This window comes from Physeter macrocephalus, chromosome 1 (assembly GCF_002837175.3).
Source record: "Physeter macrocephalus isolate SW-GA chromosome 1, ASM283717v5, whole genome shotgun sequence".
NCBI lineage: Eukaryota > Metazoa > Chordata > Mammalia > Artiodactyla > Physeteridae > Physeter > Physeter macrocephalus.
Genome location: NC_041214.2, coordinates 67035983 through 67051027, shown reverse-complemented (window position 1 = coordinate 67051027; position 15045 = coordinate 67035983). Strand labels below are relative to the sequence as shown.

General features: G+C 33.1%; 1 protein-coding gene across 5 annotated transcripts in view; it reads right to left on the bottom strand.

Moving 5' to 3' along the window:
* The window catches only part of NLGN1 (neuroligin 1), a 951664-nt gene that overhangs the window by 499820 nt on the left and 436799 nt on the right, over window positions 1–15045 (bottom strand). For 4 of the 5 annotated variants that reach the window (XM_055083836.1, XM_055083834.1, XM_024124254.2 and 1 more), the window contains one exon: window positions 2815–2874. The exons of the other annotated variant lie outside the window; for it this stretch is intronic. In XM_055083836.1, the coding sequence (XP_054939811.1) occupies window positions 2815–2874 (60 nt within the window). The remainder of the gene's footprint in view (window positions 1–2814; window positions 2875–15045) is intronic. 5 annotated transcript variants of the gene reach the window in all.

Sequence of the window (15045 nt, the reverse complement as noted above, 5' to 3'; positions counted from 1 at the left end):
CTGGACTTATGATCAAAAGTACAATTTTTAGTTAAAAAATATACAAAAATCTACAAGAGCAACTTTAAAAAGCTCTATGTAGGATAGAAAATTGCATTTGAATATTGAAAAATTAAGGTATTCCCAGCACAGTTTAAAAAATTAAATATCTCTTAAATTCCCAAAATAAATTGGTAGAAATCTAGGATTTTGCTTTGACCCATTTTTAATCACTTCAGATTAGTCTTTTTGAAACTATGGAAAAAGCCAATAAAATATGCAGCTCTTATGATTATTATTAAAATTTGATACAATTGTGTTTGGCCTAAAAGTGGCAAAAAATAATGGCAAAAACACAAATGAGAATTAGAAGTAAAGAACAGTGCTCCACTGAGAAGCTTTGGATGAGTTTAAGTGAATGAGGGGCACACCCCAGTCTATGTCTCAGGTAGCCTCTGAATACAGTGTTGAGACAGAAAGCTAGAAATCAAGTAAAAGAGTTGGGCTATCAGGAAATAATGGAAAATTCCATATAAATGACCAGATAACTAGACTTCTGACTGAAGTAAAAGGAGTAGTTTATCAAGTAGTTTAAATTTGTTGCTTTATCTAATAATGCTGATTCAAGATTTGAAACAAAACTAAATGTGAAAATAGGCCTTGGTTTTCATTCACCCTCACATCAACAGAATAATTTTCAAACAAATTCAACAGAAGATGCTCAGACTTTTCTACGAAGGTTTTCATCTGGAGGGTATTTGAATTTATCCTTCTTGTCTTCTAAACAATTACCCAAATAACACAGAGGAATAGACAGAACTTGAATTGAACTGCTTTGACTCTACACTTTTGAGCATTTAAATATATTTATTGATTTGATAACTCTTATGATGACTGGCTTAGTACGTAACTTAAATACTAACTGCCAATTTAAGTAGGGGTTTAGGATATTTTTAATGGCTATTTAAAAATGTTACATGTGCTTCAAAATAGGTCTCTGAGATATATTCACGTTTATAGGGCTTAGCTCACTGTGGTTGCTCAGAGGTATCATCTGTAAACATGTAAATATCTCACTTGATGCTGTTTTACCAAAAAAAAAAAAAAGCATATTAAATCAACAATCAAAATATTTTTAAAACAGGAAAATGATGTATACTAACCTTGTGAGTACACACTAAGAATTTAGGAAGTCTTAGGTATTATTTAGATAACAAATGTCTAAGAGTTAAGGATTTTCAGAGGGTTCAACAAATCTCAAAGCCCCCAAATGGAAGCACTCTTCATAGGGAGAGCACTGGGAACAATAACCCATGTCCTCAAAGTGAATAAATTTCTTTGATGTTTTAATACTTCAGATTCCCAACAACGTTAAAAAAAATCACAATTTGCATTTTGATATTATAAGTCTATTTTTAGCTATTTAGCATTCAAAATGACAATCTTGTGCAGCTATAATGATTTATTTCAAATATTAATGAATGCATTGTATTTAATATTTAATCCACTGGTGGTATTCATGATAAATGAATTTTTAATCAAATGTCATAAGTTTCATTTAATCATAAGAATTCTTAAATGTTATAAAAATATTAACACTCAATATAACTTTTAAGCTTTTAATACTTTGCTTCTATAATTTAATTTTCTACTAAGAAGTAGTTTATTAAATATATATATCTTAATGAAAACAGTTAAGGATGCATTCATTCATAGTTGTACCTCATGGAACTAGCATGTCTGCTGACCTGCTTGTGGATTATTTTATTTTGGAAAATCTTTCTTACCATATTATTAATATTTTTATGAGATTTAATTTCTAGGGTTCTGGGAATTATTTTTAAGCCTGAGATTACATTAATTATCTCTATAAGGATCATAACTAGGATGGTATTAAAAAAAAAAAACCTAATTGGAGCCAAAATGAACTGAAAGAATCAATGGTCCTCTCTAGACACTCCATTTAATACCAGGTAAAGGTACACAATGGAATGAGAAATGTCAAATCAATCCAGTGAGTACTTACATTTACAGAGTATGTCAGAATTGTATGTCATAAGAAAGTTGGAAAGAGAAAAGAATTTTGTTATTAGTACAGTAGGAAAAACATTATTACTTATCGTTGGCAACAATTTGAAATTCAGAATAGTTTCATTTGCCAATCTCAAAATTACGTGCCTTTGAAATTAAGGGATATCCAACTAATCTTCTCAAAGTACTTAAGTGGTTGCATAATGTTTACTACAGTTATCTAAATAGGCGTAATACCCTTCATATCTATATGATTTCATTTATTTATGTGATATTTAAGCACATCAACAGAAAACAGTATTTTTTTAATCTAAATTATATTGCTCAAGAAACACTTTATATCAGCCTTTAGCTTGTCCTTCATTTTATTGGGTGTGGGTTTTTTTAAACAAATATCAAATGTAAAAATGAAACATTTGGATATTGGGTAAAATATTTACATAGATTAGAAAACATGCAAAATGGGTACAGAGAGACTACAGGGGAGAGATTGTTAGTTCAAAGAATATGGACAAATTTCAGTCAAAACGTGGGATGAAACATATCAAAAGTCAGTTCAAGAAAACAAAAAAAGTCCCCTTTTTAAAAGGTTGATGGTTGGCATCAAAAGCAAAACTTAACACTCATTTTTTAAAAAATTAAAAATATGTATTTATATGTAACAACAAGCAAGAAGACAAAACACATCAAAAACGGGAATTAAAAACAACTCTTCAAAAAAAGACAAGAAGTAAAAAAATAGAAAGGGGTGGAAAAAGTGATTGAGGCCCTTGTCATGCAAATAGATTTGGTGGAAAAAAATACCTTCATCTTCAGCACCGTCATTATCACCTAAATCATCTGTCTGTTTCTTTGTAAGGGGACCTAGGATTGAGAATGGAGAAATGGAGGGGAAAAAAAAAGACAATTCAAGAATAAACAAGACTGAGGGGAAAAAATAAATGTAAATACCAAAATTCTCAAGGATATTTCCAAAAAAGAGTGGGAAAGTGGTTACATCAAAGTTGATTACCTATTTTGTTTAAGAAAAAAAACCCTTTCCCTAAAATATCTCATAGAAGATTTGGTTTGTGAATATATCCAGCATAAAAAATACGTTATGGTTTGAAACTCAAGTCATAAGCAAAGGAAATGAATTTTTTTTAAATACCCACTGCATATAAAAAATGTAAACAGTTTTATTAGATGAAAGAACTTGATTTATTCAGTGTCTTTTCTAATTTGAATTGGAGACAACAATAAAGAAAGTAGGCCAAACTCATTCTTTAATTTGGGACAGTATAATAGCATTAGGGAAAACAGAGATACGAAAAATTTTAGGTTTCTTTTTTCTTCTGTTTTTTTTTTGTAAAAGCATTAACACTTAGGTTTTATACATTTTTATATCATACATTTTTCAAAACTGTGACTTTTTAAAATTACTTGTCATTTTACAAATATTTTCCCATGTGTTTTGATTAAATATTAACCGTGGATTTAAGAAATTTCAACTTGCACAAATGTATGAATAAATAATCTCATCACTTGGTAGAGCAAAGGTACCATTGTAGAAGTTGGTGTTTAGCAGTTAAGGTAGTTACAGAGTCAGGGCTTATATTTCATAATCAATTTAGAAATATAATGGAATTATGCCCTAGTGCAATTCCATGCCCAGTATAGTTATTTATAATGGGATCATATTTTAGGATAATAATTGTATTAAAATACTGTGAATGTTTAATAAATGTTTTATTATTCTTAACCACACTAATTTGCTAAGAATAAAGGCACACACTAAAGGGGAAGTCACAGGCCATATGAAAGTAATTTTAAGTGTCACATGATTGACATATTCAGTGCACAAAAAAGCAGGTGAAGCCCTACATTTCTTTTTGTTTCCACAACCATTTAATTTGTATGGCATTTCATAATCCTCATGCAAAAAGCAATCATTACAAACACATAACACTCAAGTTAAAAGACAGACAACCACATAACGGTAAGCAAGAGAATTCTGTCATGCATAAAATAATAGTTATAGAAAAAGGAAGAATAAAAGAGGGCTGAAAGTCATACGTTGATATCAATAATATAAATAGTAAAGAAGCAGGCATTAACTCTAAGCACACTTCATAGGGAAGGATTGTTAAACATTTTGAGAAAGATTTCTAAGTCTTTTCAGCGATTACTATGCATTATGTTTGCAATTCAAAACTACACCTAATATCACAGTCTTCAAAGAATTAACGAACACCATCCCAGAAAACAGAAGGAAAAAATGAGATATAGGTGAGTTTCGTCAGCTCAGAGAGACAGCCTTGAAAAATAGTAATAACTGGCAAAGATCTAAAGGTTGGAAATGGAGAAATTGATAATGTAACTGAAGGGACCCATTGACTATTTGATTGTAAGGTCATAGTTTCAAGGCCATTCCAAATACAGACAGAGGAGCTGTACACAGTAAGTTAAATGATATATTTCACAGTCCTGCAAGCAATCATTCCATTAAGAAAAAACCTAGATGAAAGCAATAGTTTATAATTAGCACTCAGTTGCAAGTTCACAGAAATCTACATGTCTTGAATATGACCCTGTTTAAATGCAGAAAGTATCCTCTGTATTAGTTACTGTTCATGCAACAATGTTGCTGCATTTCTGAAAAATAAAAAAAAATTAAATTTAAATGTAAAACTTGCTGTATCAGTACTATATTTGAAATATTTCCAATTTTAAAATATCATGTAAAATATTAGACTTAGAAAATTTTTAATTTTTCTGTAATTACCTAAAGGAGTAAATGGACAAACCTCAACAAAAATATTTCTTGCATTTTTATTTTCAAGGATACTATAAAAAAATTATGGTTTTATTTACTAGTTAACGACACACATTAAGTGGTATTTATTTATTGCTGCCCAAACCACACCTGTTTTCCAATTTTAGTTAAATTACTTAATTTGCTTGACGCTTGGCTATATTAGGAAACCGTTAATGTGACCTCAAGTTTTCTTTGTTGAATTGTTAGTTCAATAATTTTTGGAGACAAATGTAAACCTATCACAATTAAATTAAGTGTGGGGCTTTATAAGGTATCTCTCTTGGATGATTATCTTTCTTTCTCCTCCTAGGGTACCCAAGGCAATTTACATGACTCCCTTCTTTGGGAAATCATTCAGGTTCTACAGACAAGAGCCAATAGTTTTACATACTTTGCACACATACAGAATTGTTAGCTCTTGGTCTACATGAGATGGGACAGTAAAAGAATCTTTATTAACATATGATCTTCCAGTTGTTTGCATGGGGAACATAGTTCTCAGTTGCTATTTGACTCTGGGTGTGCATTAGTAGATAAACCATGGAAATGATACTGTATATACGAGAATTTTTCTGTGAAGGGAATGGTTGAACCAGCCTTTTGCTACATTATTTATTATCACCTTCCCTATTCAGAAAGCTGCATGCCTCTTAACTGATGTGGGATAATGATTACATACATACACTATATAGAACATCCTTTACTGTAGCAAATCGGAAGGGTTAGAAACAGATTACAGATATTGCTTCAGCATCATGAATAGATGAGGGCATCATTACCCTAGGGAAGGATTAAGTCACTCTCTCAGCTAAAGAATTTCATTTATTGAATACTATAGGTTTTATTTAAAACCTTATTGTTGGATGATATTAAATTGTTCCCACATTATGGGTTCCGGCAGTATTTTAGTGAGTCAAGCATAGCTGGGTTTTCTTAACATCAAGAATTTTTTACACATCTGATTTTTTGAAGGTTACCTGGGAAAAAGAGGACTGATAACAGTTTTCCCACCAAAAAAAAAACCAGATTATAAAAAGACAGAAAGCAGATTTCCTTTATCTTGTGTGCCTATAGGAACTGAGAATAAATATCTGAGAGGTTTTGGGTTGCAAATTGAGAAACTAACTCAACATTGGTTTCCCTGAGGAAGCCTCAGTAGAGTAAACATATGTTTGTGGATTACAGAAACATCCCTATATGATCTCAAGATTCATTATTCCCAGGCTGGAAAGAAAACCATTGTCTTGATCTCCCTTCTTTCTAGAATATTAGCAACTCTGGATCATTTTTCTTTTCTTTTAATCTATTACTGTTGATATAATTACTGATGTTAAAAAATTTTAAGTAGAAATAAAATATAATAAGAGGTAATTGTCATTAATTTTCTTATGAAAATTAGGCAACCACTATTTAGACTATGTATTCCTGCAAGTTGATCAACATGATTTCCCTAAAGGATAAAACATTTATCCATCATAATAAATAACAATCATTATCAACATTCCAACCACAGCTTATGCTTCTTTTAAACTACAGATAGTGCATCTTCAATACCAGCAGTTTAAAGGGGTATCTTAAATCACCAAAATATAAAGCAAATGAGTCCTCTAAAAGCTGAGTGTAGAAGTGATTTATCCTACCTTGAAACACTATAGGGTCTGTCCTCCTTGAGGAACTCACACATAACTCTTATTAGAGTTAATAAGAAAGTGGACCTCATGTCTTTTTGAAAGGGAGTGAGAGTAAATACTATATTTTATATCTCCTACGGGCAATAAATAGATTCAGTGGTGAAACAACAGGACTACGAAAGGTAAAGGGACTCCTAACCATGAACTTTGAACTCACTTAAATCTAAAATAGTTCCTTTGCCATTAACATAAGTATAATTCAAAGTTATCAGCCTTTACAAAAGATGTATGATGCATTCTTACATTTCAGAATCTGACCATAGTGCCTTTTATTTTTTCAAAAAGGAATAAAAATATCAGCATTTCTCTGTAGTTAACTGGAGAATAATTATGAGCTTCGAAATAATTACTATCCACCCACATTAATGCTGCTTTTTATCATTCCCTTTGATGAAAGTCTAATATACTTTAGGTCTCAGCTACATTAGAACTGATTATAAATTCCTTCATTACAGGTTCAATTCAGCAGAAATTTTCCGTACTTTGTGTCACACATATCTGCAAAAAAAGGCAAGTAGGTTGAGGGTATCATTAGCTCCTGACTTAGAAAGCTGTCCATGAGAATATGTGTCCTTCTTAAGAGAATATGTCTTTGAAATTTTTAGGATTATTGAGAGCTCCAGGCTCCAGTGAGTCCCATTGTGATAAATGGGGAGCCCTGGCTAATGACACTGCTATACTCTTTCCCTGCCCTCTTTACCCAACAGCCTTTGAGGTAAACTGACTCTAAAGGACTTCTAGGGCAGTTTCCACAGAATGGGAAAATTTAAGGATGTTACCATTGTTGTTCTGGAGCAACTGGAAGCAGGCTAAATCTTTTCAGGGATGTTCTTAGGACAAATTTATTTATAAAACTAAGGTCAAGGATGTAAAAATCTAACTATGTCTGAAGAACATATGGAGGGCAATACCAGAATTCGATCCATTTTAAATAAAAATAGCAGTATATTACTGTATCTGATCTTTTTCCAAACTGATAAACATTAAAATACGATGACTTTAAGAAATCAAATATCACAACAATTGGTGTCATTGCAAAGGTATTAAATTTTACCCATTGAAATTCAGTCGATTTTATATAACTGCAATACACACCTCTTAAGAGTGAAAGAAACTGATTTGGAATAATAATTAATTTGATACTACTGTATTACTTAAAGTTATCACCCTTCTTCAACTATCAATTATACGAACATATATCAAAAAATCATGGCTGGAAAATAACTTTCCTGAAAATTTTTCAATTTAAAAGACAACATCTTTGAATAATGTCATAAATCTACATTATGATAAAATTAAAATGTGATGCAAACAGATGTGATGAGATATTGGAAGCAAACTTTGGAACAATTGATAGTTTTCAAACAATCCATGCCTGTACGAATTTTGGTGGCACTAGTATGTCATTCATGACTTTTGAGTATCTTTTAGGTGAGCTGACTATTTAGGCTAGTGGTTCACATGTACACATGCTATGGAAACTGGCGTCCAAGGGTATGAAAGCAGCAGGCATGCTTTATGTTTATCTTTGTGTTGGAAGAAAATGCCAGTATGAACACAAAACATATTCCCTCGGACAGTTCTTTAGAGGAAGAACACAGCAGAAAACATGACTCTTGGGAAAAACAGAATCTGATGTTAAAATCCAGAAAGAGAGGAAGAAAAATATTTTTGGTCCAGTATACTAAGAAGACCTAATTTATATTTATATGAAAAACGAGTTTTTTCTTCATAAAATTACCTTGATTACAACACTTTTAAGTCAAAAGCAATCCTGTCTAAAATAAAAATTATAGGATCTGAGGAAAATTTTTTTAACTAGATAAAAAGTAAGTAAAATAGGTTAATCCCTAATCTGAGCATCACCAAATTTGCACATGCTCATTATTTTTTATATTTGATTTTTTTTTAAAATGCAGATGCAGTATTTTTATAGCTTGAAGAATGTCAGAATAATGTTCCCTTCCCATCTGGAGCAGCATGGCTGTATGCTATATAAACCCTTCAGTATTTTGTGAAGATACACTCTCCACTGCTCTGGCTTTCCACATATTATCCAGAGATGTACCTGGAGTATGGTGAGGACACAAGTGCCACCAGATACTCAGCACTATCTCAACAAGGCTGCAAGATTGAGATAGCATCAATAGTCCAACCTCCCTGTCACGGCTGCCAGTATTCAGTCATCCAGTCATTCAACAAATGCATATTATGCTAGGTACTTAGGATACAGTGGGCAAAAAAAGCAAGACACTTGCCCTCATGAAAATTAATTTTGTTGGAGAAAGAAACACCAAACAAATAATCACACATAAACACATACAAATTGTGTTAAGGATATTAAGTCTTGATGTTACCAGAGGTTATACAAAGTGACCTGGTTGAGCCCAGGCAATCTTCATTGAATGAGTGCAATGTAGCCTGAAGAGTGAAGGATAAGTGAGTACTAAGCAGAAAAAGAGGCTGCAGATGGGTAGGTAGGGTGTGAAGAAGATGCCAGACAGAAAACAATGACGTGTGCAAAGACTTAAAATGAGAGGGAGCCTGAAGGTCACTGTGGCTGCCATATGGGGAGTAGAAGAGAGAGTAGTGCGTGGTGAGAATGAAGAGGAAGACAGGCATCATTCAGAGCATGCAGCTCCTTTAGCCTGAGGATTTTTGTCTTAATCCTAAAAGCAATAGGAAGCCATTTAAAAGGTTTAAGCACAGGCTGATAAACTCTGCCCTATCTAAATCTTAAACAGAAAATTAGAAAGAGGCAAAGTCATTCGAAGAAATATGGCAGAGGATATTTTATACAGAGGTTTTGCATTATATTTTTATCAGATGAGAATAGCTTTATTAGAAGAAATTAGATCAGGAAAAAGAGCCTACAATGTCTTATTCTATTTTTGTTTGGAAATAAAATGAATGTCACCAAAATGTAAAATCTAAGACCCAGCATATATGAGATTTCATAAATATTTTAAAGTTTCCTATTAAACACATATTTAGATCTATTTTGTCTAAGAATTAACCTACAGATAATTAACATATCCTAACTATTCTTATATTCATAGAAAAATATAGTCCACAAGCTATTTCTGCTTGGATATCTCACTCCCATCTCAGTATAACAGGGATGCCCAGCATGTCCACCTCAAAACCAGTTTTACCTCCCAACACAGGTTTTGCTTTCATAGGTATAACCCTTCCCTCTGTTTCTAAACTATAAATGTGGAAATAATCTTGAACCATTCCTTCTTCCTCCCTTTTGCCTTAGCCAGATTTCATAAATTTTCCAAGAGAAATTTTGTTCTTGTCACCATCTCCCCAAACTGTCTATTTTTATCCTGGTCTGTGGCCACAGTTACCATATGCCTGAATTATTACAGTAGTCTTGTATTGCTCCCACGATCATCCAGACTCTAGACTGTCTCTCAAGCCATTTTGTATTCTATAAGTTTTTGAAGTAGTAGATTATAATAGTGGTGAACCCAAAGAGAAAAGGATTTAATAATCATCATCAGCTAAAATGTACACACATTCAACTCCTTCTAAGACTAAAACTGAAAGCACTCCAAGGGAATGGGAATGCAAAAGTATATACAACAATCTTGTACTGTGAGATTTAAAATAGCTATAAAGACAGATGAAAACTAAATATAGTTTAGCACTCATTTTGATGTTTTAGAAATTCATGAGTAAAAATAAGATTTTTTAAAATTAAAATGGAAACAAATCATGTAAAATATTTTTTTAAATGCAGTTCAGATTAGTGTTCATTAAACGCCACTTTCATTGTTTCACTACTCTGTTTAAAAACCTTTCCTATCTCCTTATTCTGTATTATCTTAGACTAAATGCCCCAGACTGAACCATAAGACCCTCTTTACTCTTTCCAGATTTTATCTTTTCACTCCACTGAAAAGATACAAAATACATCATATCTGAATTCTAACAAACATTTAAAGAAGAGCTAATACCAGTTCTTTGTAAACTATTCCAAAAAATAGAAGATGAGGGAGTGCTTCAAGATTCATATTACGAGGCCAGCATTACTCTGATATGAAAGCCAGACAAACACACTACAAGAAAAGAAAATTACAGGCAATATCCCTGATGAACACAGAAGCAAAAATCCTGAAGAAAATGTTGGCAAACCAAATTCATTACAAATACATTATCATTCAAATACATTAATGGAATCATACGCCATGATTGAATGGGATTTATTCCAGGGATGAAAGGATGGTTCAACACTTGCAAATCAATGTGAAAACACCACATTAATAAAATGAAGGATAAAAATCAAGGATCATTGCCATAGATTAGGAAAAGCATTTGGAAAAATTCAACATCTTTTCATAAAAAAAAAACAAAACACTTTCAACAAACTCTGTATAGAGGGAAGGTATCTCAACTTAATAAGGGTCATATATAACAGAAAAATGTAAAGCTAAAATCATATTCAATGGTGCAATGCTGAAAGCTTTTCCTCTAAGATCAGAAAACAGAAAAGGAAGCTCACTTTCACCACTTTTTCTCAACATAGTACTGGAAGTCCTATCCAAAAGAATTAGGCAAGAAGAAGAAATGAAATGTATCCATCAGACAGGAAGAAGCAAAATTGTCTCTATTTGCAGATGATCTGATATTATACATAGAAATTTTTAAAGATTCCACCAAAAAAAACTGTTAAAACTAATCAATTATTTCAGTAAAGTTGCAGGATACAAAATCAATATACAAAAATCAGCTGTGTTTGTATAACAATGAAATATCAGAAAGAGAATTTATGAAAACAATCCCACATATAATGCCATCAAAAAGATTAAAATTCTTAGGAATAGATTTAACCAAGGAGGCAAAATATTTGTACACTGAAAATTATGAGACATTGATGAAAGAAACTGAAGAGGACACAAATAAATGGAAAGATATACCATGTTCACATGTTGAAAGAATTAATATAATGCCCATACTACCCAAAGGGATCTACAGATTCAGTGCAATCCTTATCAAAATTCTGGTGACATTTTTCACAGAAATAGAACAAAAAATCCTAAAATTTGTATGGAACCCACAAGGTTCCAAATAGCCCAAGAAATTTTGAGAAAGAAGAACAAAGCTAGAGGTATCACACATCCTGATTACAAACTATATTACAGAGCTATAGAAATCAAAACAGTATGGTCAATCAACCCATGCATATATGGTCAATTACTTTTCAAAAAAGAAGCCAAGAATATACAATGGGGAAATGATAGTTTCTTTAATAAATGGTGTTGGGAAAACTGGACAGCCACATGCAAAAGACTGAAACAGAGCCCCATCTTACACTGTACACAAAACAACTCATAATGCATTAAAGACTTGAATATAAAACATTAAAACTCCTAGAAGAAAACCTAGAGGGTGAGCTCCTTAACATTGGTCTTAACAATGATGTTCTGAATTTGATACCAAAAGCAACACGACAAAAGCAAAAATAAACAAGTGGGACCACATCAAACTGAAAAGCTCTGCACAGAAAAGGAAACCATCAACAAAATCAAAAGGCAACCTATGGAACAGGAGAAAACATTTGCAAACTACATATCCAATAGGGGGTTAATACCTTAAACTGCATAAGGAACATGTTCGACTCTGTAGGAAAAAACACAATTTAAAAATTCAGGACCTGAATATATATTTTTCCAAAGAAGACCTCCAAATGATAAACAGGTACATGAAAAGGTGTTCAGCATCACTAATCATCAGGTAAATGTAAGTCAAAACCACAATTAGATATCACCTCACATCTCTTAGGATGTCTCTTATCAAAAAGACAAGAGATAACAAATGCTGGAGAGGATGTGGAGAAAAGGGAACACCTGTACACTGTCAGTGGCAATGTAAACTGGTACAGCCAATACAGAAACAGTATGGAGGTTTCTCAAGAAGTTAAAGATTGAAGTACTATATGATTTAGCAATCCCACTTCTAAGTATATACCCAAAGGAAATGAAATTATTATCTCAAAAAGATATCTGTACTTCCATATTTATAGCAGCATCATCCACAATAGCCAAAGTGTGGAACCAACCTAAGTGTCCATCGACAGATGAATGGATAAAGAAAATGTAGCATATACATACACAATAAAATATTATTCAGCCTTAGAAAAGAAGGAAATCCCCTCATTTGCAGTAACATGGATGAACCTGGAGGGCATTATGCTAAGTGAAGCAAACCAGACAAAGAAAGACAAATAGACAAATACTGCATGGTATCAATTGATATGTGGAATCTTTAAAAAAAAAAAGTCAAACTCATAGAAACAGTAGAAGAATAAGTGGTAGGGTCTGGGGAGTGGGGAAAATAGAGAGTGGTTGGTAAAAGGGTACAAACTTTCAGTTATAAGATGGATAAGGTCTGAGGATCTAAAACATAACATGGTGACTATAGCTATAGTTGATAACACTGTACCGTATAATTGAAATTTGCTAAGAGAGCAGAACTTAAATGTTCTTACCAAAAAAATCATATGTGAGGAAAAAAACAAACAAACAATAAAAATAGAATACTTCTTTTTCCAGTGTGAGTCTTGTCACTGTTGCACAGAAAAGAGCTCTCACACTCACACCTTGTGTGTTTTATACCATAGAGTTAATTCATTAAAGTTCTAATTATAATCAACTCAGAGAGGAGGAAAAGAGATGGATAATTATGGGTATCTCCTCTAGAGTAATGTGTAAAAATTTTTACACCGAAAAACAGGAGTACTACTGTGTGTTTCAGCCTCAACTGCTGTCTTCAGGATATGAACTAGATGTAGTTCTATACTCCTCAGTAAGACCTGATTGTGAAAGTACCTTAATTCCTCGACCTTACTACATTCTATCTCCAGAAGTGAGATAAATAAATTGAACAAGTAATTATTAAGTTCCAGTTATTAAGTTCCTATTATCCAAGTGGGTCTCACTGAGAAATAAGCCAGTGAAGACAAGCCCTCGAATGCTAAAGTCCTGAGGAAGCCAGGCTAGTGCTGAGTGTGTGTTCCTGAGAGGACTTCTTGAGTTTCCAGTCTCACACATGCCTGTCCTTGTTAAACATCTGTGGTCCTCAGTGGAGCAGTTTTATCCTCTTTCTACTCCATGCACTCCTTTCCACATGGGTTGTCTCTCTCTTACCATGCAAGTTGGAATCTGCTGGGGACACAATTCTGTGCTCCTTCTCGCCTGATACAGTAAATGTAAAGCTTACACTAGATACTACAGAAACACTTTTGAATCCATGATCATACATGCCCAGATTCATAGGGCAGACACTAGAGCTGGAAGGGACCCTGCTGAGTGACTATCAAACCCTCTCACTTCACAGGTCCTGAAGAAAATAAGAGTGTGAAATGACTTTGCCTAGCCTCAAAGCTAGTCAAAAGTAGAGCTAGGTCTAGATCTCAAGTTTCTTATCTAGTTAGCTCCTTTACAATAGGTCACATGGCAATAAAAGACAAGCAGAGAAACGGAAAAACTGGGTGTGGAAGTATTTGATGTAGTATAGATCTCTTTTAAATAAACCACTAACCAATAGACCTACCATAATTATATAACAACTATAAAGCCATTAGTATTCCCCTAATCAGCATTTTATTTAGAAGTCATAGAAATGCCTTTAAATGGAAAACCAGAAAAATATCAAAAACAAGCCAACAGATTAGGAAGGACAAAGATCATAGGGTTTAAACCAAATAAGTAATACAAGTCAAGAGGAACAGTTTCCCAGTAGTGCATATTATTAAACTGAATTGTTTATGGAACAATTTAAGTGTGGACAAATTAAAGTCAACTTGACTTAAAAGAAGAACAAGAATAGCTAGGGCTAAGGTATGGCCATATAGGCCAATGAAATACTGAAATTCTTGTACAGGTTAGCAAATTACTTTTGCCCAGAACCCTTTACTCTAGGACCTAAGATGCTTTGTCTTTAGCCCCTTCCCCAGATGTCCTCACTGCAGCAGGTTTAAGAAACTAAAGGGTCATGCCCGGCATAGCAGGGGGATCCTAGCACCTAGCCACATTGCTAGGCTGATATTCTTTCTAACTAGACAATTTATATTTTTAATATTACCTCTGGATTAATCTCAAAGACATTTCCAAACCCAAAAGTCTATGACTCTAAAATGTATTCCCTAAAATATATATTAATAATTCTTGATATTGTGACTACGTTGTAATGGGTTTAGAGATATGTATGTATATATATATATATATATATAGGTTTGGATCCTGACTCATTCATGTTTGGACATGTTTTTTTAACTCCATAGATTCTTAGTGGCACAATGCTAACCCCCCTAAAAATATTGTTGTAGTAATTATAAATGGCTAGGAAGGGGCTTAACATAGAGAAGTTTGCTTAAATTTTTGTCTGTCTTTTACTTCTCTCCTGTCCATTGATCCATTGCCTCAAACCAAATTCTTTTTTTTTTTTTTTTTTTTTTATTGCGGTACGCGGGCCTCTCACTGTTGTGGCCTCTCCCGTTGCGGAGCACAGGCTCCGGACGCGCAGGCTCAGCGGCCATGG